The 26016-nt window shown below is 34.8% G+C and overlaps 1 protein-coding gene across 3 annotated transcripts in view; it reads right to left on the bottom strand.

Annotated features, from left to right (window-relative positions):
* The window catches only part of LOC117317785 (DNA topoisomerase 2-alpha-like), a 61934-nt gene that overhangs the window by 34466 nt on the left and 1452 nt on the right, over positions 1-26016 (bottom strand). For all 3 annotated transcript variants that reach the window (XM_033872716.1, XM_033872715.1, XM_033872714.1), the window contains exons 2-14: positions 24889-25146; positions 23239-23332; positions 21417-21480; positions 20899-21044; positions 19676-19773; positions 12323-12535; positions 11604-11777; positions 10985-11086; positions 9542-9679; positions 8442-8738; positions 7771-8007; positions 6230-6335; positions 5135-5244 (exon numbers count right to left, since the gene is read on the bottom strand). In XM_033872716.1, the coding sequence (XP_033728607.1) occupies positions 5135-5244; positions 6230-6335; positions 7771-8007; positions 8442-8738; positions 9542-9679; positions 10985-11086; positions 11604-11777; positions 12323-12535; positions 19676-19773; positions 20899-21044; positions 21417-21480; positions 23239-23332; positions 24889-25146 (2037 nt within the window). The remainder of the gene's footprint in view (positions 1-5134; positions 5245-6229; positions 6336-7770; positions 8008-8441; positions 8739-9541; positions 9680-10984; positions 11087-11603; positions 11778-12322; positions 12536-19675; positions 19774-20898; positions 21045-21416; positions 21481-23238; positions 23333-24888; positions 25147-26016) is intronic.

The raw sequence follows: 26016 nt of genomic DNA, 5'->3' as shown, positions 1-26016 counted from the left end.
ACTATTTCAGAAGTTATAAAACTACAAATAACAATTAATGGCTGAATATCAAATTAAGTGAATATCACAAGTCTTTTTGCATTTGTTTTTAGATAATCCGGATTTCCGTTTTCCGGCTATAAAAAAAATACGTAGGAGTAGTGCATACTAAACGTAGCCATATCATGTAACAGTTGATTTTAATCAGATTGACTTAACATGAACTAACACCGTCTCAGTAGTTCGTCACAATCGAAAATTTGATCGTGAATTCGGTATTTTGCAAATTCTTTCAAAATACTTCCAGGTCTCTATACACACACCAAAGATTGATAGATCCTATATTGGGTCCATTCTCTCGTAAAAATGTCGATTTGGGTCCACTATCGGCCATTTCGGTAATTCAACTCTAACGACAATCGGGCCGCGATTCGCAAATGAAAAATTAATTTAAAATTCGTAAACCTCTAATATTTTATATACGATACAAATAGGCATTGAAAAACATATATGTGGGTCAATTCTCTGAAAATAATGTCAATTTAGGCCTATATTATAATTAAGCCCCGTTTTTCTTCGTTTCGGTATTTCCAAGTCTGCTTCACCTGTGGTCCGTTTCAGTAAATATTCTCGACTTTGCCGAAATAAAAACAAGCTATATAATTGTTCATTTTAAACATGACAACTGCCGACCACACGTATCTAAAAATGTTATTGTGGATATCATCTGAATATTGCCGTAGTTATCTGTCACTTCGATTGTAAACCCATTGCCAAAGTCATGGAAGAATCGACCAATCAAATTGGTTTAACGTTTGATTTCCGTAATCTTGCAGTTACCTCCCTTACAACAGTAAATACGTTCCAAGTATCGCCTACAACAACCAATCCCGTGCACATGGCAACAAGATATTATCATTTGCATTTGATTTATTGGTCGTTTTCGTCAAAGGAAAATGGAATATGGAAATCGATGACAATGTTAACGCTATGACCAGTCACCCTGACCACAAATGCCACCTAGTATCTATCTTTCTCGCAAACATGTTCAGTAACCTATAGTATGATACAATGTATCGTCTCGTACCTATAGTATGATACAATGTATCGTCTCGTATGCCGTTATTGATATATTTCTTTCTCTAAATTATAGAAATACTCATCTAGTTGATAATGATGTAACATTCTAGAATATATACATTGTATATTACAAATTTAAGTAAATCGCGGACATATTTGCAGACCTATGCTATAATGTCAGCCGTTTTGGAATGAACACGGAAGAGCAAAACTTTCTAAACATCCGGAGACGAATGCGCCTGCGCAATATTTGTTTACATAAATATATTGACCTGGAGTTATTCGCAAAGTTCAGGTTCATTTAGTCTTCACATTTCGCTAGCGTTATGCATTTCTCAAATCGTATGCATCTTGAAAACATCTACTGAATACATTTCAACATTTTCGGTAAAACTACTACATAAAACGAAGATGTTTTTGCAAGTAAATTATTTGAAGCGTAAGGCAATGGGGGCAGCCATATTTCATTGAAACAGACAGTAGATGGCGTATTGGTGAATGTGGCTACCAAATATGGTCATATTTCTCAGTCCAGTTCTTGATGGCAATAACCGAACATTAATGTTCGTTTAAAAATTCCCAACTTGAGGCAGCTTTCCATATACAGTGCATTCCGCTTAATTGATTTGCCTATTTGCGGGGACTTTTTACCCGATTAACCGACTTATGCAATAAGCCGAAATGCACGTCACCATCTTGGATTTGGTCCGTAATGGTTGTCAGACTTGGGTCGATTTTGGATGAAAATATTTGCGTTGTTATTGTTAATAAACGGTGTTTTTGTTTGTGCTTTTCCTGATGTCAAATTGTCAGATTACTATTACTAATTGTATAAAAATACATGTATTAAAATAATAAAATCTTACAGATTGTTTCTTATTCGCGACACAGTACAATCGTAGCACCTCAAACCAGGGGTCATACATCCATGTTTCATCCACGTGTTCCTAATTTGACATACGATCTAGGAACTCGCTGACAATTACAGCAAAAATTGTTTATGTTCATCATAGAGACATTCTTTTGTTCGCTATGAAGTTTAAAATATTCCATATTATTTTCAATTGCCAAAGCACAGAGATCGGAGAAACCAAGTTTATTTTGGTCGTTCCCTGTGGTATAAATACGACCTTGACAGTCACTGATAAATCAACACGAAATCCAATGTAATGTTTTTATTAACCAGTTCTAATCCTTACCTGAATAGGAATTATAAGCTAATGTCGGGCGTCATTTATCTGCTCGATACTGTTTTTTTAATAACTCACCTGTGTACCGGTGTCGCAACATTTCCCCGTGGCGAACCCCTCACTTTTGATTCGCCACATGCATAAAGTTAGCGGTGATATCAATCTATCTGTAGCAATGTCAGACCCAGGTCAAAACCTATTGTTTTGGTTTCTGTTTCGAAGATTTTACATCCCAGAAGTAAAAGTTTAATTGTCTAGTAGCTTAATTATGCTTTTAAACCCCCATTACCTTTACCTGCTGCTGACTCTAAAAATAACATTTAATTTTACCCACAATTTTTAATCGATTTCATGTTGGGGGGAAAACCCCAAGAGGCAGAATTAACAACACATTTCTGAACATGACAAAACCCCGACAACATTATCTTTTAAGGTAATATTTTACCGTTTTTTGACATTTTAACCATCTAAATTACATTATTTGTTGATAAATGTCTAAAATTTAAAGAAATATGTGATGACTTTCGTGAAAATCGGAGCATTTCTAATTTTTTTTGCCAAGTTATCGTAGTCGAATAACCGAAAAATGTGACTTTTCCAACCCAATTAAATGATTTTTTTTAACATGATTGAATAGAAAATGGTTTTGGGTTTTTGAATTTTTACCCCAATAAACGAAATACCCTATTAAGCGTTACCCGATTAACTGGGATGTACTGTATATACATTATAGACGTTTGTAAGTAATAATGCAATGCAAAACAAATATCAAATATAATTTCACAAAAATCAAAGTGCCAAGGCAACTCATATTTGCTGTGCATGAGGGATCGAAATAAAGGAGAACATCAAGTAGTATATAAATATATAGTGGCAGAAAATAAGAAATTTTTTAAAAGTGCATTCTGTTTTATTGATTATCCCGTGTCATTTTAAGGAAATTTCATTTTAAATATCATTATTCCGTGTCGTTTTAAGGAAATTTCATTTTAAGTATCAATGTAGAAACAATCGGAGATTTCACTTATCGATTGCCAATTGGAAAATTCGAGACTAAAAATAGTATTTGATAACTTTCCAACGTCGCATCAAAACAAGAGTATGTACGAGTTACCTCCCCTTGCACAAACAGGCAGTAAGTGTAATAATTTGGACAGAAAATAGTTCAAATATTCAGGGATATAGCAGGTCATTGTGTATAATTTTAATTGTCTCTCTTTAATTAACTATCTTCAGCAGATGTCTTCAAACATTAAAGTGTGAATCACATTACTAAATAAAAAATAAATACTTTGTGGAAGGGATAGATTGTCTAGTGCAATGTTAGTGTTTTTTGGGAAAACGTATTTCCGGTCCCATCGAGAACTCATCTGGATTAATCATAGTCGTTTTTGTGAAAATTTTGTTGGTTCTTGTTGAAATTAATGAATACAGAAGTTGCTTAAAAAGATTTATCAAAATATTTCATTTTGATGATGTTTCTTTATCCAATACAATAGTAAAATAAAATGCTGTCCTCAATTTTTTTTTCAAAAATTGGCTTGAGAACCAACTAATTAATTTTATATGGCCTTAGGCTTTAAACTAATGTGTAAATCAATTGCAGAAGCAATCAAGTTCTTGTATCAATTTCTTAGTTTTTAGGGGAAAAAAAAATCATAAAACTGTAGGCTGTTGACATGTCCATACTACAATGCTATTTATTTCAGCTTTGATACTCATTGAGAAACTGAGCTGAACACGAAACTTAAGTCTAGATTCCCAGCATCCGTAATTTCCAGTCAATGGACCATGTATTCTGGTTAGTTCTGTAAATGAAGACTTTATTGATATGTCCAGTATGTGATCCAGATATCTTTACAAGTTAGGTAAAGCTGCCCTTACATTTGTTTAGTAACAAATCTAAATCAATGCAAAACTTTAACTTTAAAGTGAAATGTTGATGTCATTGCAGAATATTTAAAGTTTTCATCAAATTGATAGATCTTGAGTGTCACAAATCTACTTTCTAAACAATTTTTTCAACAAAATACATATATGGTCATTAGCAATGGAATAGCTACAATACCAGAGTAATGGAATGGTCATTAGCAATGGAATAGCTACAATACCAGAGTAACGGGATGGTCATTAGTGATGGAATGGCTACAATACCAGAGTTACGGGATGGTCATTAGCAATGGAATGGCTACAATACCAGAGTAACGGGATGGTCATTAGCAATGGAATGGCTACAATACCAGAGTAACGGGATGGTCATTAGCAATGGAATGGCTACAATACCAGAGTAACGGGATGGTCATTAGCAATGGAATGGCTACAATACCAGAGTAACGGGATGGTCATTAGCAATGGAATAGCTACAATACCAGAGTAACGGGATGGTCATTAGTAATGGAATGGCTACAATACCAGAGTAACGGGATGGTCATTAGCAATGGAATGGCTACAATACCAGAGTAACGGGATGGTCATTAGCAATGGAATGGCTACAATACCAGAGTAACGGGATGGTCATTAGCAATGGAATAGCTACAATACCAGAGTAACGGGATGGTCATTAGCAATGGAATGGCTACAATACCAGAGTAACGGGATGGTCATTAGCAATGGAATGGCTACAATACCAGAGTAACGGGATGGTCATTAGCAATGGAATAGCTACAATACCAGAGTAACGGGATGGTCATTAGCAATGGAATGGCTACAATACCAGAGTAACGGGATGGTCATTAGCAATGGAATGGCTACAATACCAGAGTAACGGGATGGTCATTAGCAATGGAATGGCTACAATACCAGAGTAACGGGATGGTCATTAGCAATGGAATGGCTACAATACCAGAGTAACGGGATGGTCATTAGTAATGGAATAGCTACAATACCAGAGTAATGGAAGCATCATCCTCAACACCAGTATAACGGAAGTCAATCTTGTGTCTGTCCATGTCAGAAAAGTACTCCTTTGCTTCCTTGGCTGTGCTGGTTCCCAAACCTATAAGCATATAACATTCTTCTAAACAAGACATATCAAGCAATATGAATCCCATTGCTATTCAACAGTTGTTGTCTAACCATGATGTCCCTCAGGAAAACACTACTGAATATCTTAACAAGAGATAACAGTGGGTAGCTCAATGATGATGAAAATCTATTTATAGCAAGAGTGACCTCATTTTGGATCAGAAGAGACTGAAATGCAAATTCATTAATAGATCATAGTTGTAAGCCAGTGTATTAAGTTTTAGGACAATCAGATAAAATTCATGTAGTAGGAAGAGTAAAGACATCAGACATCTATTTATAGTAGCAGAGTGACCACAATTTTTACCTAAGATGCATATAACCAGAACTTATAACAAGATGATGGCTGTAAGTATATATCAAGTTTCTGTTATGATAATCAGGTACAAATCCTAGATCAAAACCAAAGTTCCGTACAATTAGATATAACTTTTTCTATCTATTCCCAAACTATGGCAAATGCTTGGCCATTTGATTTCTTGGCTCTAGCAGTAGACCCTAACTATGGTAAATGTCTGGCCATTTGATTTCTTGGTTTTGGAAGAAGGCTTTGTTAAAAGGGGCATTCCTTCGTTCCGACATCAAAAACATGTACAATTTCCATTGATGAAATCTATGTGCGAACGATGATTATTTGAGGTATCTGCCTAAATATAATGAAATTAACACCAACAAGAAAAGGCATATTGTATACAAATAACTTGTTTTTGTGGTAATTAGTGATACTTCAGGTCAAATTAAGAATTTTCAGGACTCAATACTCAATGAACTTTGGTTTATCTTTAGAGTAAAACTACCTTATAAAAGAGTATAACTTTTAAAACTAGGAAATATACATGTTTTCCAGCAAGTTTAATTTTGACGACCTAACTTTTATTTAAATGAAGGAATGCCCTTTTAATGTCTGCCTATCAAAGTGTTACTATCAGAGATATATAGTACCAGCAAAAACAAACCTTTGTAGTACTTCACTTTCCACGTGTGCCAGTTATCAGTTTCTCTTTTCCACTCCTCAAACTCGGGCAGACTGTAAAAGGACAGCTCATCCTTTCCTTTGGTTACCTACAAAGTCAAACAATGGTCAAGTATAGAACAAATGTTTAGTGGTAGCTAGGTGATTAATCGCAAATAGGTATGCAAAGTGCAGGAAAACAAAAAGACAATCAATAAAGAAAACAATTTTTGATCAAAGTGCTCCAATACAGTTGCTTCTATATTTTCTTTCATGCTGCAACTGAAAGATTTCCTCAATACATGCAACTGAAAGATTTCTCAATACATTCAGAAGAAGGAAAAATTTTCCAGGTTGGTATATTTGCCTTTCATATCAATTATTTATGCTGCTTCCATCACAATCACAATTGAAGTATGATTTTTTCATCCTTTCGATTTTCTTTTTTATGTTTACACAAATAAGAAACAGATATTTGCTGCTGCAGGGTTTGCACTATAATTTTACTATCAAAGCCTTTTCTACTTCAGGATTGCAATAGCTCTGTAAATTTGATAATTAACCACATATATTTTATTGCATTTTTGCCAGTGAAATGTAGAAATTTATCAGACTGATAAAACTTATATTTTCACTGCAGCGATGAGCTGTTAATATAGAAATTTTTGCAGTGAAAATGTAAGTTTTTTTTTCATTTTTGACCAATAAGAGCGAACTTTTGTATTCACCTCAGTGAAACTTACTGATTTTTCCAATGGCAGCGAAGAGAGATAGAAGGGTTATTTTGCAGCATTGCTGAAATATTCAGACTAGTTTTTGACAAAATACTCTCAGTCTCTATTGACATTGGCTTTTCATGCACAGATTCTCCGATGACAGTAGACAACGCTTCAATAGCGCAGATCAGTCCTTTCAAAATGGTGCCGACAAGTTGAAGTAGAGATCAGTGAGCTAAACGTTGAATGGTTTCCCATTGAATACAACATACATTTCACACATAGGACAGAATATATTGATATTTTTCACTTGTGCTTCCCACTCGTGAAAATATCAATATTCTGTCATACTCCTGAAACATGTTATATTCGACGGGAAACCATTCAATAACATCTATATAATATCAGATGATGATCTTAGTGCATGGTTTATTGATAAACAGGCTAGACTCTGCTGTCATTGTTGCGCCTTTGAGAAAGACATCTTACCCTAATTGCTCTGGATGGCATGCAACACATCTCTCATATGTTGTTATACTGCTACAAGGCAGGGCTTTTTCTCACTAGTTTGGGAAAGGTCTTTTTTGTCTCATTTCAGGAAGAAAATTGGTGAATTGGAAAGGTTTTTTTCAGGAGTAAACAGCAAATTTTGGAAATTTGGCTTAAATATGAAATAATGGGGCCCATTAATGACCCCAAAAGGTCCCCAGAAAAAGCCCTGCAAGGAGACTCTCACATCTGAACGACACTGGCTGTTCATGGGTCATTAAACCAAGCAAACAAAACATCTTCCCCTTTGCTTTTTCCTATTTCAAATACTGTATTTTACCTTGACAATAGGTGTGATGAACTGATTGACGACGTTGCGTTTGAGAAGGGCAGGCCAGAAATGATGCATCAGGTTGATGAGAAGACCCTTGATGTGGGATCCGTCCTGGTCCTGATCAGTCATGATCATCAACTTTCCATAACGTAACGTCTTCAGTGAATCTTCACTGTCATAGTTTTGCTTGAACTGCAGCCCCATGATCTTTATAATGTTGTTTATCTCTGCATTTTCCATGATCTAGAAGCAATTTTACTCTTAAAGTGACTAAGACATATCTTTTTATACAACATGTGAAGTATTTCATTGCCAGAGGTAAAAGGAAATTGCAAATTGTTTTTGGGTGAGGAAATTCTAATACTTATAACAACATTTCATTTCAATCATTTGACACACAAACAAATATCCTTTTTAATGACAATATACTTTTTCTTCATTCACAAGACAAAGATTGATATTCTATTCTTAATTGCCAAGATTCTTGACACAATTTCAAAACAATAAATTGTACAAGCCTGCTGAGGTCATATTTTGAAAACATTCTTAATTGCTTTGAAGTTAACTTAACTGTCAAACAGAATTTTAACCTTACAAGTAACAAAAAAGTCCATATTAGTTTCTGTTTGAATTCTTATGCAATAACCACAAAAAACAAATCATATGAGAAATAGTACCTGTTTATGTGTGGCTTCGCGCACATTGAGCACCTTTCCCTTGAGGGGGAACACTCCAAACTTATCACGTCCTACAACACCTAGACCAGACACTGCAAGTGTCTTGGCCGAGTCCCCCTCTGTCAGAATGAGAGTACAATCCTTGGAGAACTTTGTTCCAGCCTCATTGGCATCATCCAGTTTGGGAATTCCTTTCAGCTTAGAATGCTTGGTACCACTACACTTTTTGTTGAGTTGTGCTTGTGCCTTGAATCTCACCCAGCTCATGATGCTTTCAACAATTCCACACTTACTTACCTGAAAAAAACACACATGCACAAAATAATAAATAGCCTAACAATATGTATGTATATATGTATGATACAGGAATGTATATATATAATTTATATCTACATATTTTTATTTCATGTTTTCTATTATCAATGATAAAAAGAACTTTTTTTACTTGGCATTCCAACATTTGCTTAATAACTAGAAAGACATGTAATCCTCAGGATAACTAATATGCATAAATAATGCTGTTTATACATCAACTGTTTTAGTTTCAGTCCCAGTGAATTCCTTATTTCATGTATAACCATGATTTCCTCTCTCAGCATCCCCTAATACCCCTGTTTAACAATTTTGGTAGAAATCAGCCAATATCTAAATTTTGACCAATTACAAGCACGCATTGTGTTGCCATGGTAATATTTTTGGCAACATCTCATAAGTCAAATTATAGGCTTTGTTAAGTAACACCATTTGACCAAGGCTAAATAAAATTGCTTGAATGAGAGTTATGGCCCTTTAAAGGAGAACTTGTTTATAGTGCCATAGCAAACATTTTCAAAGCAGAAAATAGTTGCATGCACATCTACACATGGTCCTTTATATTTGTGAGAAGTTTTATTAAAATCGGTTCACAAGTTTAGGAAGTAGTTCTCTGGGCAACATTTGCAGACAGACGGTGATTCCAGTACTCATTCCAACCCAACCAAACTTTGTTTCGGGGGTATTCATATATTATGTCTTGCAAAATTTTAGACTTTTTCACTCAATTATTTCAATGTTAAATATACAACAATAATTCTATATTTTAAGCTGATGAAATTACTTACTGCTGTAACAAACTTCTCAGATAGAGAGCACTTGGATCCAAATGACTTGACCTGTAGAGTCATGTTTTCCTTGGTCTGAGAATCAAATGTAGGGTTTTCGATCATGGAGTTCACAAAAATCCATAAATGGTTCTTGATCTGAAAAAGTAATATTTTATGATAAATACATATGATTTAAGTATTAGACAAAAAAATTCTTGAAAGTTAATAATAATAAGTAAGGCTGTAAGAATGCTCACAAGTCTGATGCCAGCGTCTGTAGATTTAGGACATACAAGAATTTCTCTGCAAGACTGGTGAAATTTATTGTTGATCTATGGATACATAGGCAGGAAAATCTTCATTGAGATGAGTACAGTTTTAAAACAAGAGTTGTCATAAGACAACACAGCTCAACGTGCGAGTTGAAATTCAGAATTAGTTTTTAAAAACTAGGTCAAAGGTCACAGTCTAGGTCAAAGGTCAGCAGGTCTGTAAATGTAGTACCATGGAAAGGTTTCGTCAAAGAAATGCATGAAATATAGACGCTCTATCTTGAACAGGAAACAAATGTCAAATACCCAAAATGTATCCTCACTATAGTTTTATAAAAACTTAAATCTGGCTGTCTACAGATGATGCCAGCATCAGGGGTATAGTAAATTATAGCTCCCCTGGACTTTGTCCCAGTGAGCTAATAATTTGATAATAATTCAGATACTGTCTTAAAACACTTTTACTTATTTTAGTTGGTACGCTTCTAGTACAGTGAAACCTGATTTTAGCAGCCAATGACTTACACAACATCCTGTAACATCCGACCGTTTAATTTCTGATAGCCCTTTGATCACTTGTTGATTCACTCTACTTCTCCAATTATAAACACAAACATAATTGGTTACTAACAGTTACTGGATAGAAAGTTGTTCTAATAATGCCAGTTTCCCCATTATATACCAGCGTCTCAGTGACAACGATTGAAATGACTAGTCTTCATTTTGTGAAATGATAAATTGTGTAAGGATAGACACTGAACCTACTGAAGATTGTTATAACAGTGAGTGGAAACAAAGACTATTTTCTGGAACAATTCATACACACAGACACACCAGTATAGATACTTGACTACAGCAGAATAGATGGGTGGATCTGGATAAAACAGGGAACAGGTTTGACAAATTACAATGTAATTGTGTTATTAATGTCATGCTCACCAATTTTTAATGCAGAGTATATACCAACTTTGCTAGCCAAGGGTGTTCAATACGATAGATCCGCCAAGGGTGAATAGGAAAGTATCGTATTGAACACCCTTGGCTAGCGAAGTTGAGTATATACTAGCTGTCCTTTTTCCTGGTCTATTTTGTTTAATATTTCTATTATATTTAAAAATAAGGCTAAAATGCATTGGGATGGGGTCGTTTATTGCTACCAGTTACATTGGCAGGAAAAAGTCTGGCTTACCTGAAATGGTTTAATAGCAACTCCACCCTTGTTCTTCTTCTTGACAATTTCGATGAGTTTGTTGACAACCTGATCTGTGATATAATCCACATGACGACCACCCTAATGCAAAAAGATCAAATAACTTCTGCAAAAATATTCTCGTCAAACTATTTTTTTTGGGGGGGGGGGGGGGGGGGGTAATACCCCAGTATAACATTATATCAAGATTTCATGACTATAAAGCATTCCAAGTCTAAAAATGTAGATCTACCTAAAAAAAAAATTAATACTGAAATGAACAAAGGAGAGTGATTAGCAAAAATAGTCCAACCAAAATTTTCAAAAAAACAATTCAATATCATGTATACCAAGTTTCAGAGAGATCAGTTGAAAAACGTAGGATATCAAACAAAACACTTGACTGATGGACAGGTGTCATACCACTAATTTCACAGACATATAAAAATGCATAAATAATTTCAAATTCAGAACTGGTATTTTATTTTGAAGTGACTGGAAACATGAAATTTATATGTTTGCCATTGCTTTATTCATGTTTTTTCAGTAAGAAAACCACTACTTAGGTAATAAAACATGAAGATGGAATTTTTAAAGCCCTAAAGCTACAAATACTGACCTTTGTGGTAGCTATGCTGTTCACAAAGCTGACTTGCTGGAATCCTTTTTCACTTAACATGGCTGCCACTTCCCAGCGTTCATGGGCTTTTTCATAACATACTTTGATAGGCAAATTATTCTCATCCATCTTGTCCTTGACATACAGGTTGATGTATTCTTGGAAATTTTTCACCTGCAGAAAACATACACAGCACAAGTTTAAAGCGTGTATGGATGCCTTACAGTTCTTATTTGAAGCCAAAGTTCAGCCATGCAAGAGTTATTCCAGTAAAATATCTACTCAAAGGAAGGATCTGGTTTGTCAAACAGAAACTACCAAAGGAAGTGATTTAATTCAAACATTACCATATAACCAATTGGTTTGGTTTGTTTTGTTTAACGTCCTATTAACAGCCAGGGTCATTTAAGGATGTGCCAGGTTTTGGGAGGTGGAGGAAAGCCGGAGTACCCGGAGAAAAACTACCGGCCTACAGTCAGCCTGGCAACTGGCCCACGTAGGTTTCGAACTCGCAACCCAGAGGTGGAGGGCTAGTGAATCAGTGATAAAGAGTCGAAACACCTTAACCACTCAGCCACCGCAGCCCCTCAATAATAAATAATTGAATGATATGTATTTCACTAGAAATTTCAATTTATTATCAGATATTTCACTGTCAGTGAAGTGCTTAACACTAAATTTGCAAGAGATTTTCTAAATCATGGCAAAGTTACACTTACAGGTAACCTCTTTCCATTGAGGAACACTTTGACCCCACTTGCTACTGCAGCAATGTCATAAGCCCGACGGGTGAACAGGTCAACTGTATCTTTATCCAAAGTCTCCATCTTGAACTTGGGTAAGTCTGGGTAGAATGTGATAGCTGTGAAGTCGTCATTCTTGGCCTCTGTAATTGTGGGCTCCTTTGTCTGACCCATGTTGTTGATCCATGTCTGAAACAACGGATACAAATGACACCTTATTTCAAAATTATATTCCTCATCACATATTGACATCTGTCAAATAAATAATGTTTAAGAATGCTTATTTTTCATGCTTATCAGGTGTTTAACCCTTACCACGCTTATCACGGCATATGCCGTGCTCACGAAACTGTCCGGTACTGCTAATCACGACATATGCCGTTTGTTTGTAGCCTCTAGAATGTACCACCTGTTACTGGTAACAGATACCCGGAACACATTTGGATTTATCTCTATCTAATAAAGCATGAATCTGAGTCTAATTTGCGTTTGTTATTTATGGGGGGTTTAAGTAAAACTTTCAAGATAATAACTGATAACAGAGCCGGTGATGAGTGAGCACACTGTCGCTGCAAAACATGGCGGACTCTTCGGACATGTCGGAAGGTTAGGCTGATAACTTTGATGATATTATGAATATGATAATAAACTCTGATAAAGGTTACAGTCCATTTGATGGGATGACACATTCCCTATTTATTGTCCCTTTCCAATATTGATCATCCAATCATAGTGAACCACACAGTTCAGCAATGCATTTGCACAAATCACATCCTTTATGTGGAGAGAACATTTTTCGGGGTTTTATAAGATTCCATATAACTGTATGCAAATTTGTGAATCATTCCATATCTATATCTATATATATACCGTACGTGTATATATTTACACATATCAAAATTGGAATGACACAGGAGATTTGCAAGTTTAAGTTCACCATCAGTCATGGGTTTATGTAAAATGTTATATTTACCGGGGAAATTAGTAATTTTGAGAATATATTATGAAGCTCTATTCTGTACTTTCTATCAGTGCTTATATTAGATAATGGACACAATTATATGTTCTCCAATGTCAAAATTAATCATATGTAAAATATTAGGGGTTTATTTGACCGAGACGTATTTAAAATTTTTGTAATCATTCGCCATTCGAGGCCTGATTGCCGTCATAGTTGAATTACCAAAATGGACCTGAAATCAATATTTTTAAAGAGAATGATCTGTGACTTGAATATTTTTTATAAAAATAATTTAATACATCGTTTATTAACTTCATTCAGATCTTCAGAAACCACATAATTTGTGAAGTCATATACAGAAATATATGAACCATTTTGTTATTGATTTATAGTTCACACAAGTAAGCACTAGATGTAAGCAGTAAGTATATGTACCGCTATCTACTGGCATGACTTTGAGTACAGTAGACTACACTCGCTTTGTGGATATTGACAGGATAACATATATTTACATACTAAGGCCAAATAAAATTAATTTCTTGTTTCTCAGGCCCGCCCGCATCCAATATGAACCCCCCGCACCACTCACTTTTTATTGAAATCAAAAAAATAAAAACGTCCGCGCCGAAAAATAAATTCCGGAAAAAAATCCGACGTTGGTTGCCGCAATATCCGGAACTTGCCCGATCCGTGTTTTAGAATCTCCCAAATCAGATCATTGAAACGTTTGTTTATCTTTTAGAAGCTTGATTTTTCGATTGCACATGGTAGCAATGATTTCCATTCAAATATCTTTTTCTGGCAGTGTTATTTTACCCTGGACAATCATATCGAATTATAGCGACACTTGTTCGTTTGGCGAACTTTACAAGGGTCTGCGCGATGGATCGCTTGGTCCCGGCGATTGGTCGTTTCCGCCAAAATTCACGGATCATGATGTGTCGGCCGCGATCGGCAAACGGAAAGCTGATGTTTTTGATAAAGTAATGATCGATGTCTTTGAAGGTAAACGAAGCAACAAAACTGTTTGGACAGTTGGATATTATGTAAGAACCAAATCTTAAAACATAGGGAGTTCCTGATCAATTGTGTACATCTGGTGAACATTGAACATAAAATTGTATTTCAATTGTTTTTCAATTTAAATTGCAAGTTTAATACCAGAAAATAAAGACAATAGTTTAAAATTAAGATTTCTTTATTCATTTTATGCATTTAACAATTGACACAATTTCAAATCACATGATTCATGTATATGTATCATTATGTGACTGAGAGAAAAAAATAAAAAAGTCCCTCCCTCATCACATTTTTAGGTAGTAAAAAAAAAAAAAAAAAAAAAGCCTCCCTCCCTCATCCTTTTTTGGAAAAATGTGCCTGAGAAACAAGACATTAATTTTGTTTGGCCTAATTCAATTTTAGAATTGTAACTGAAATCTTGTAACAGCATGGCACAAATAGTCATCTGAACATTTGTTGTATATTGAAAAAATATTTAAGGTAAATATTAACTCATTTGCTTGACTTCAATTTTCAGTTTATCAATTCATTGATTACTCAGTGTTTGAAGTATGGTGTAGTGAGAATTTCAAGTCTTGATCATGACTTGATGAAAATTCTAAATTAACAAATTATTAAAATGAATTTGTTTGAAAAATAACACAAGTTCCACAGCAATATTATATAGAGTATCAATCACAATATATCAGAAGTTATAAAACTACAGATAACAATTAACGGCTGAATATCAAATTAAGTGAATATCACAAGTATTTTTGCATTTGTTTTTAGATAATCCGGATTTCCGTCTTTAAAAAAAATTACCTAGTAGACGTAGTTCATAGTAAACGTAGCCATGTAACAGCTGATTTTAATCAGATTGACTTAACATGAACTTAACAAGGTCCCAGTAGTTCGTCACAATCGAAAATTTGGTCGTGAATTCGGTATTTTGCAAATTATTTCAAAATACTTCCAGGTAAATGAAAAAAAAATTCTCGTAAAAATATCGATTTTGGGTCCACTATCGGCCATTTCGGTAATTCAACTCTAACAACAATCGTGCCGCGATTCGCAAATGAATAATTAATTTAAAATTCGGTCAAATAAACCTCTAATATTTTATGTATGATACAATTAGGCATTGAAGAACATATATTTTGTTCAATCCTCTGAAAATAATGCCAATTTATATTATAATTAAGCCCCATTTTTCTTAGTTTCAGTATTTCCAAGGCCATCATTAAAAAATTGTTTGTTTGTGGTTACCCGACCCACATTTTTTTCACTGGGTAGGTAGGTAGGTATTTTTTTTTTTTTTTTTTGCAATACATGTCTGATCTTATGTTTACATATGAATTCAGTTTAACAAGTAAAAGAACTTTCAAACTGGTTAATCATCAAACAACATAACAACTCTCATTTGTTTGAAAAGAAATAAAAAAGCACAATTTGAAATCAGTTAAACAGCACACCCAATGAACATTTTATGTTTTCAATGTTACATACCGTATTTATTCTAATAAACGCCCCGGGGGCGTGAAATTTTTCCAAGGGGGGGGCGTTTAATGGAGATCAAAATTTCAGAGTCGGTAAGTTGTGAGATATGTTGTATGTACCCATTTCACACCATGAAACATGTGTATATGTATCCAAAACATTGTAAAACTAAGTGACAAACATTTTGTGTATGAAATTGCAAGAAACATAAACTTTGTTATTTATACTTACGGTAGTTGTACATTACGTACAACATATACATTGTTTGAAACACGGGGTCGAGTGTGTTAAATTGCGTCATAAACCGGTCACGATCCAGTTTACTCTCATCACTTGTAGTTTATTATATCTGCTATCAATCATGTCGGGTTTGAAGTGAAGTTATATGAAGTAAGTTTCAAACTGAAAGTTGTAAACTACGCCGAGCAAAAGGGAAAACATGCGGCAGCTACTGTGTTTAAGGTTGACCGGAAACGAGTGCGGGACTGGTGCCAAAACAAACAAAAACTAAAAAACATTTCTAAAACATCAAAACGCTGTAAGGGAGGAGGAAGGTCAGTAAAATTCCAAAATATTGACGTCCAGGAAGCTGAGGATGTACTGGAAAATTTAATGGGAGGTGCAGTTGAACTCGGTGAAAGTGAAAGTGAATCCACCGGAAGTGATGATGACAGCGAGGTCAGTGGCGCGTATGACAGCCCGGGACATTAACGTTTGTTGATACGATATAGTGGTACTGTGTATATAGTTACTGAAACTTTGTTTTGTGGTTTGTGTTAGTTTTATGTTGGATATCCTTTAAATAATTACCTCTGGACACACGTGGATGTGCCACGGTAAGTTCTTTTTCTCGAATTGAGGAATTTTCTTTCCAAAAAAAGGGTGGGGGGCGTTTATTAGGGTGGGGGCGTTTATTAGAATAAATACGGTATTTTTGTATACCACTTCCCCATGACTGAATTAATATTTTGACATTTAACAAAATATTTTTTTTTTTCAAATGTGTATAACTTAAAAAAATACTTGAAATATGGGAATAAAACTTGTATAAAAAATGTTTGTTGTTATCTCTAGTTTGAATATATGTTGTCAATTGTGTCTTCAGCATTTAACAGGTGCAAATGAAGGTAAAAAACATAAATATTTGCAATTTAAAAGCAAGAAAGATGATTTTGTTACTAGATTTGTCAACTATTATGAGTGGCATATTGATACTGGATAAAATATATTTCGATGAAGAAATCAGTGTCTCAAAAATTTTTAATTTGATAGAGATGTATTTGACCTCACCTGTGTAACTATTTTATGAGTGAAACAGACATCGTTTCTCCGTCTGCCAGGAATGGCAGTGCAGACTAGAGATCAAAGAGACATCAGAAGCTGTGTACCGATATAAATTGAATGATCTCATCAAAGCCAAACTTTTAGAAATATTTTAAATTAAAGATATCTACTTTTCAACACCTAAAACACTTTTATTTGAAGATCGCATCAAGCGGTTCTATCTTCACAGCTGAAGAAAATTTTATACCGCCATTGATCCGCTCGGTGTCTATATCTATCTTGACATGGATTAAATGTAACTATATATCTGCCAGGCAAATAACCTCTGCTAAATAACTTTGTCTTCCTTAATTCTGTCTAACAACAAAATCATTGTATTCATCAAAGTCTGTCTCGCTGCGGAACACGTTTTGAAAGAATGTTTACATCGTCCGCCATGATTGATCGATGCTTCTCTCTCGCCGAGGAAACCCTCATTATTATTGAAAAATGACATCAGTAACTTTCTAATCTAACCAATCGCTGTTGGAATTATATTTTGATATCACAAGGAATCACCGTAATACGTTTTCTGATTGGTTGGTTAAGCTAGCTATATTTTAATATTTGAAACACTCATCGTTGTCTCAAATGGTTAAGAACCGAGAGAATCCGCAAGTATTGAATATGAAGGTAACTCCCGAGAGCATTCGAAGTATTTTGTATGCTGTCGGTGCGTTCGTTACAAGGCACATTCTATGGTGGCTCGTTAGGGCCAAGTTTCAAATCTCGCATTCTCGACCTTAGGTTGAAAACACGAGAATGCGAAAACTCGACGGCGAGAATGCGAAAATGCGACGGCGAAAATGCGAGATTGATCTCGCACTCTCGCCGTCGCGATTTCGCATTTTCGCATTCTCGCGTTTTCGACCTAAGGTCATATTGGTGTTACCGCTGGGGGAAGCAGCAGGTAAAAAAAAAAAAAAAATAGCAAAGGTCCAAAAAATTGTTTGAGTCGCGGCTATTTTAGTGAGTCGGTCGGGTAACCACAAACAAATAATTTTTTAATGATGGCCCAAGTCCGCTTCACGTTAGGTCCGTTTCAGTAAATATTCTCGTCTTTGCCGAAATAAAAACAAGCTATATGATTGTTCACTTTAAACTGCCAACCACAGGTATCCAAAAATGTTTTTGTTGATATCATCTGAATATTGCCGTAGTTATCTGTCACTTCAATTGTAAACTCTGCCAAAGTCATAGAAGAATCGACCAATCAAATTGGTTTAACTTTTGATTTCCGTAATCTTGCAGTTACCTCCCTTACAACAGTAAATACGTTCCAAGTATCGCCTACAACAAGCAATCCCGTGCACATAACAAGATATTATCATTTGCATTTGATTTATTGGTCATTTTCGTCAAAGGAAATTGGTATATGGAAATCGATGACAACGTTAACGCTATGACCAGTCACCCTGACCACAAATGCCACCTAATTGTAAGTCTATACATATGTACAGTTCTTTCTCGCAAACACCGTTAACACGTACAGTAACCTATAGTATGATACAATGTATCGTCTCGTATGCCGTTATTGATATATTTCTTTCTCTAAATTATAGAAATACACACCTAGTTGATAATGATGTAACATTCTAGAATATACATATTACACATTTCTTATATATGTATATGTGACGAATGTAACATTCTAGTATATATATTTTACACATTTAAGTAAAATCGCGGACATATTTGCAGACCTATGTTATAATGCCAGCCGTTTTGGAATGAACACGGAAGAGCAAAACTATCAAAACATCCCGAGACGAATGCGCCTAAATATATTGACCTGGAGTTGATTCGCAAAGTTCAGGTTCATTTAGTCTTCACATTTCACTAGCGGTATGCATTTCTAAAATCGTATGCATCTTGAAAAATTCTACTGAATACATTTCAACATTTTCGGTAAAACTACTAAATAAAACGAAGATGTTTTTGCAAGTAAATTATTTGAAGCGTAAGGCCATGGGGGCAGCCATATTTCATTGAAACAGACAGTAGATGGCGTTTTGGTGAATGTGGTTACCAAATATGGTCATATTTTTTTTTTTATAAATTATGTATGTATAAGCATGTCAATTTGAAATTGTACGTCACATAATATCGCTCCTAGACATCTAATGGATGTATAAACCAAATAAGAAGGATATGGACTTACAAGCTTTCCAAAAAATCTTTAAAGTGGGTTTTAGCGCCAAAAAAAAAAAAAAATTAAGTCCACAAAATGGTAAAATGCAAATAAATCTCATTTTTTTTCTGCATGATTTTGCCATAACATCACTCCTAGACCTCTAATGAATGTATAAAACAAATAAGAATGGTGTGAGGTGTATACTTTTGGACTAAGAAGCTTTCCAAAAACTGATCTCAAAAACTTTGGGGTGGGACGCCGCCACCAGACGCCAGGGGTACAGCATTAGCTCATGGTTACCCGTAACCAGTGAGCTAAAAATGAATAATTTATTTCCAATATTCTTGATTATTAAATTGTTTTGCAGATCAATATTTTGGCCACAACAATACAGAGTATTTGCATATCTTACCTGTTTGAATCCTTTGTGATATTCTTTTGCAGATGTTTCAACTATGAATTTAGTGCTGAAAATGTTACACAGCTTTGCACCATAACCATTTCTGCCACCTGTAAGGGTAAAAAAAATACATACATGTATACCAATAATGTTAAAGCATAGCATTGATTATGAACTTGATGTTTTACTTCATTTTAGAAAAAAATGTAAACTATTATAGCAGCGGGGAGACCCAACGTCCCTGCAAGGATTTCAGCTCCATAGTGGTGGTAGGGATCCTAGGGTAGATACCTTTAATGGTTTTCAACAGGGATCATCAGGGAGTCCAAAGTGAACTAAGATTATAATTATGGGAACCAGTTTCACTTCAAGAATCAATTATCGCAAACTTGAAATTGATCAACCATAATCAGTTTTCGATTATTGGTCCACTACTAAGCAGCAACATGACTGAATCCAGTACACATTGTAATATTTGATTTACATCCTATGTACTGACAGCTGCTTTTATGCACAAATTAAAAATAAAATGGCTAAACTTGTTCACCTTACCATGCTGGAACTCTTAGCAGCTTGATGACATCACACGTGTATTGTTCTAGGCACATGATTTATTTTTATTGTACTGTAGTTACAAACTTGTAACTGAAGATGCCTCCTTTAGGCTGAAACATGTTAGCACGTAGGACGTAAATCAAATATTACAATTTGTACCAGATTCAGTGGTGTTGTTGCTCGTCATTTTTATTTTCATTTATTAAGGCAATAGTTAATTTCAGCATGGGATACTATGACAGTCATGTAATGTTCCCCATGTCTGTTTTTACTCTAACATTCATGAATCCTAAAACAGGTTAAACTTCATCAAAAATATCATGAACATGATCAAGTGAAAAAAAACTGTTATATCTTTAAGTGCATAATTGATGTTTACTCATGGTATATATATAATATACAAAATTTCACATCAATATGAAATTTTTCCAGTTTATCAAAACCCACAAAATTTTCAGGTCAATCAAACAAATCCAAATCTCTGTTTTTGTCCTGATCTGAGATGTATATCATATATATAATGCTAATCGGTTTCCTAAGTGATTTTAGCAAAACTGGGATGCACAAACAATCTCTTTACAATCATGATAGTGCAGACCATTTTCCCAATAGAAAATTCATACCTTCCCCAGTCTTGCTTCCACTTTTTCAGCGAGAAACAAACATGACCAAGGTTTTACCTGTGACTTTCTTCTCTGTATCGTCGTAATTACTGGAGGTAAGGAGATGCCCAAATATCATGGTAGGCACATACATCTTCTCTGTTTTATGTTCCACTACTGGGATACCGCGGCCATTGTTCCAGATCTTTATTTTATTGTTCACTCTGTCAATAGAGTAACTCAGTAAGGTATATTATCTTTTCAACTTATATCTTCTATCAAAGATATTATCATGTAAATTTCTCAGTAGAGTTGGGTGTGCACGGAAAATGATGTTAAAGCTTTCTAGTAAAATATCTATGTAATGGGAGAACTACAGGTTTGTTTAACAGGAACCAACACCACTCATCAGAAGTGACGTAATTAAGCGTAACTATGAAATGATATATATATATACATTTTCCGCTGTGTCCACAATGCATAGAATATCATTATTTATGGAGTCCTCTCGTAGGATATATTATTACATCATAAATTTCTTTTTACAATGTTAAATAGATTTATGATAAAAGAATATTAAAAATATACAAACTTACGGATCGATGTCAATCTTAATGCAGTTCATACCAGGATCTCTTTGTTTATTGTCGGAAGCATTGACTGCAAAAGTAATTTCATTTTTAAATGTACTGTAAGTTAAGACAGACTACCAAAATAATATGATTGACAAAACATCAAATACTCCAATTACCCTATTAAAGCAGTTTAGTTTTGATTAATACAGAATAAATACTAATCAGTCAAAAATAACTTAGTACAGAAGCCAACCTTGATGATTTGTGAAATACTACTGTTGGATAAATTTGCTATTTTTCATGCACTACATGATCAGAGTGTGCAAGTAATAGCAATCTAATTATCATTGCTCATAAGGAAGAGGACTGCACAAGGTATAGACTGGCCATCAGCATCTAAGTTTTTGTTAGAATTGCTCCACTAAATTCTCATAATAGATTACCTCCCCTTAGTTTGAAACTTAGAAACTTCGAGACCAAAATCATAAACCTCAATGTAATTTATAATTTCAATATTCTAGAGACAGATAGCCAGTCTACAGTAACACAAGGTAGTCCTGGCTGCCAATGCTTTATTCATTGAAAGTTTAAGAAGTTCAATCACACTATTGGCAATTGTTATTGAATTGATGAACTAACTATCGATTAATCAAATTCAGACAAAAAAAAATTGCAATGAATAGATAGTTTGATGTCACACCAATATAAAGTTTAAGACAAATGATACACATTGCCTTTGTCATGATGAGTCTGTTCAGAAGCTTGGCCTTGTTAAGGCTGTTGTACTTGATAGAACCCCAAATACTCCCGTTACTTTGGTTTGGTTTTGTCCCATGCCAACAGAATTATCTCAATTACTGGAGCATTTCGCATAATCTTCCATTTTGATTTTAAAAGGCCCAGATGCATTTCGCATAATCTTCCATTTTGATTTTAAAAGGCCCAGATGTAAAACAAACTAATTTCACAGGTTTTCACAGGCATTCAATGCAAAATTAAATACATAATGTATTAATGTCATGGATTAATTCAAAATCAATACAGACCTGTAGTTTTTAAGAATTTGATAATATTGAATGCAAAAAATGCTACTTATCAGTCGAATCTTATTTGTTGAAGTTTGTAATTTACATACATTGTCCTGCTCTCTTGGTTAAACAATGCATCAGAAAATAGCATTAGGAAAAAGTTAACAAACTTATCCATGCTGAGTAAAAATGGTATGAAAATTAGATGAAGAACAGAAGTCAGAAAAGCATAGTCGGCTTATTTTGTTTAGGAGGGAAAATGACGTTGATCAGTTTTGATTAATAAAACTGGGTATCAATTATTAGCACCAATTCAGAAACCATTAATAGATCTAGATTCTGCGACAATTGGCCCAACACTAGTATACAAGATAAAGATCATATGGTTAGATGGATACATATAAAAGCCTATAGTTTTCCAAGTTATTGGTGGGGGAACGTGTAATTTCTCCGCATCTGCATACAATGTTCACGAATTAAAGTATACTGTGCATTTATATAACTAAAATGAAACATGCATATATATCCGCATTGAAATGTGAGTTGAAATATGCTTCTTTGTTTTAGATCACATTTCCTTTTGGGTAATGCCTAAAAAGCTGCATGAACCCTCATAAATATATAATATCCTGCATTTGTAACACCACCATCAGGCTGATATCATGAACTACCTAACCAGGGCCACGATAACAATAAGGAATCATACCAATGTGGTGTTAAGGCAATATTTGATGACATTATTCAGCAATGTGATGTCACAACCTGACACTGATTGCAATAGGGGTCATCCGTAACAAGTTGTTTTGTTAGATTACCTAGAATTTCATCGAAGATTTTGTACAGGCCAGGTACAAATGTGATCTCTCTCTGTACCATCTGTTCTCGAATGTCATCATACACCCACATATTCTGAAAAATTAAAAGTTGAAAATAAGAAAAAAAAAGATTTGGTAACAATACATCAATCACAATCAACAAAATAAGGTTGAATACATGACAGGAAATGGCTAAACAAATGTGCTAGTAAACACTAGGTTACAAATAAACCACAAAATACAACAGACAATTGGTTCTAACAATCCCACAGATTACCCTAGACCCAACATAATATATGGTTCATAGATATTTCTTACCAATCTTCCAGGTATATTTTTATCTTTATTGAAAACAACACTACATTTCAATACTTATTATATACCACCTGTTGACCCGTGTCCATTTGTTTAAGAGTTTTAAATGGTTCAAGTTTTCATCAAATCGCAAGGTTGCAACATTGCCATGAAAACCTCGGAAATGTTTTCATTCGATCAAAAGGATGTCTGGTCATGATTTATTACAGTTCAACATTGTGAATAAAATTTCAGATTCCAAGAAGATGGAACAGATTGTACTACTGCTTATAGAGGCAGGATATTAAGCTCCTTGACCTTTTCTGTGTCAGACTCTTGTAGGTACGACAGACATTTTCCTGTTGATATCTTTCTTTGACTGCTGATGAGATTTGAGGACAATTTCATCCATTGTATTACCTTCCATATCATTCGTTTACACTCGACAACACCAAGCTGTGCAAAAGTTACCGATCAGCCTTTAACCAACCCCAACTTGTAACTAGACGCATTTATGGAGCACAATCACCCATCAAGCAATCTTTTTCTTAGTTACACACCCACGTGCTACCTTTAGCTCATAGATGCTTGAACAGTCTCAAAATTAGCCATGTAAGTAAAGCATTTAAGTGAATGCACTTCTAATAAACAATCCTACATTGGAATTTGGACATTACCAAAACTATAATATTCTTGAGATGAATATTTCATTTTTAAGGAAACTTATTTTTTTTCACAGTTCACAACAAGGTATGAATTCCAGCACTATCAAACTACTTTTGAGCACTGAACCAAAATTCCAGCACTTTTCATCACCTGTACATACCCTGTAACATGTCTTTTGGGATCTTTCCTATCAGGAATTTTGCTAGGTAGCTTAGCTTGGTGTATTGGAATTAGGTCTAATTTCATGACTAGTAGGGAATTAAAGAATTGCTTCTCTTTGCCCCAATCCCCGATTGGATTGACCATTCACCGGTTCATGACTAGCAGTGATTTAAGGGACCTACCTCTATAATTTACCCTTGGGACCCATTAAACTAAAGTGCAACTGACGATGCCAATGTGTGACGACAGACAAATTGATCCCTAAGTCTCCACCATGCCTTTTCGGAGGAGACACAAATTATATAAAACATCCTTTTCCTAACTATCCTATTTTTTTGGTTTACATGATCATAAATTTATACATATAGTTTTATGGCCTTAAAATATGAGTACATGGACATGCCCCACAAGATATTGCACTAAAAAAAAGCCCCCTTTTTGGCCAGCGCCTTTCCCTTCCCCCCCCCCCCCCCCCCCCCCCCCCCCCGAGTCCTATTTGGAACACTTATTACATATCTGCAAACCTACTTGCGTAACAGGTTCCGTGGACCCGATGTATGAATCTGGACGCAGAAGAATGTGCTCCAACTGCGATTTCTTCTGGTATATTCTTTCAATAGAAACACGTTTCTTTGTTCCCTTCTTGCCATCTTCTCCTTCCCCAGTTGCTGGCAGGTGCACGATGTCAGTGTTTTCAGATTCCATAGTTTGTTGTTTTGTAGCTTTTCCTTTACTTTTTGTCTTTTTCTCGTTTTCAGCTTTTGCATTCATGTTATCAAAAAGAGTCTGAAGGAAAAAAGTAAGAGAAAAAAATTAAACATCTGAATTATTTAATTCTGACTACTGAATGATTATCGTGCATGTTTCTTGTTTGCTGGGTTTATTTCCACGAGGCCCATGGACAACCAGGGTCATATAATGAATATATACATGCACTAATTAAATCATGGAAGAAGCATTTCTATTGGCTAAAGTTTCATCTCGCAGTGCTACAGATATTTTACTTTTGAACAATCAACATGGATATTTTTCTCCCTCTCCCAACTTCTACCGAGTACTTTTTCAATGTTTTTTTAGCTTACTTGCACGAAGGAGAATGGTGAATACAGAGGCTTTCAGCAACTGAAAACCCACTTCCAGTGACTTGGGTACCAATAGAATTGTTAATATTGAATTACTGACCATGCAATTGTAACACCTTTTGACATTAATACCTCTGTCATTTTTCTTTCATGAAAGTGAAGACTCGTCATTGTGTGCACAAGGAAGTTTAAGTATCATATTAGGTTTGTTTGTATCGTTTGGTGTCCTATCATAAGACAAAAGTAATAAAGTATTATATCTAGGACAATTTGTAATTAGCTATGTCAAGCATATAATACATGCATTTAATCAACTGAAAATTGGAGTTTGAAACCGATACTTGCATCCTTTTAATTTTGTCTGCCCCAATTCAAAAAATCACCCTGGCCGTTCATGGGGCATTAATTATAAAGCCAAATAAAAATATGTGTTTAGGGTTAGTACTTTATTACAAGTTGAGAATTTGGTTGGGTCGGTAGGTAGGAAAGGGTTTTTTATTTTTGTTTTTTTTTACTTATTCAATTGCGGTATACTATTTGGAATAAGTCAATTAGATCACATGTATATATATTA

Source organism: Pecten maximus, chromosome 19 (assembly GCF_902652985.1).
Source record: "Pecten maximus chromosome 19, xPecMax1.1, whole genome shotgun sequence".
Classification (NCBI taxonomy): Eukaryota; Metazoa; Mollusca; class Bivalvia; order Pectinida; family Pectinidae; genus Pecten; species Pecten maximus.
Note: the sequence above shows the minus strand (reverse complement) of the source record. Positions and strands in the feature narration are given on the sequence as shown.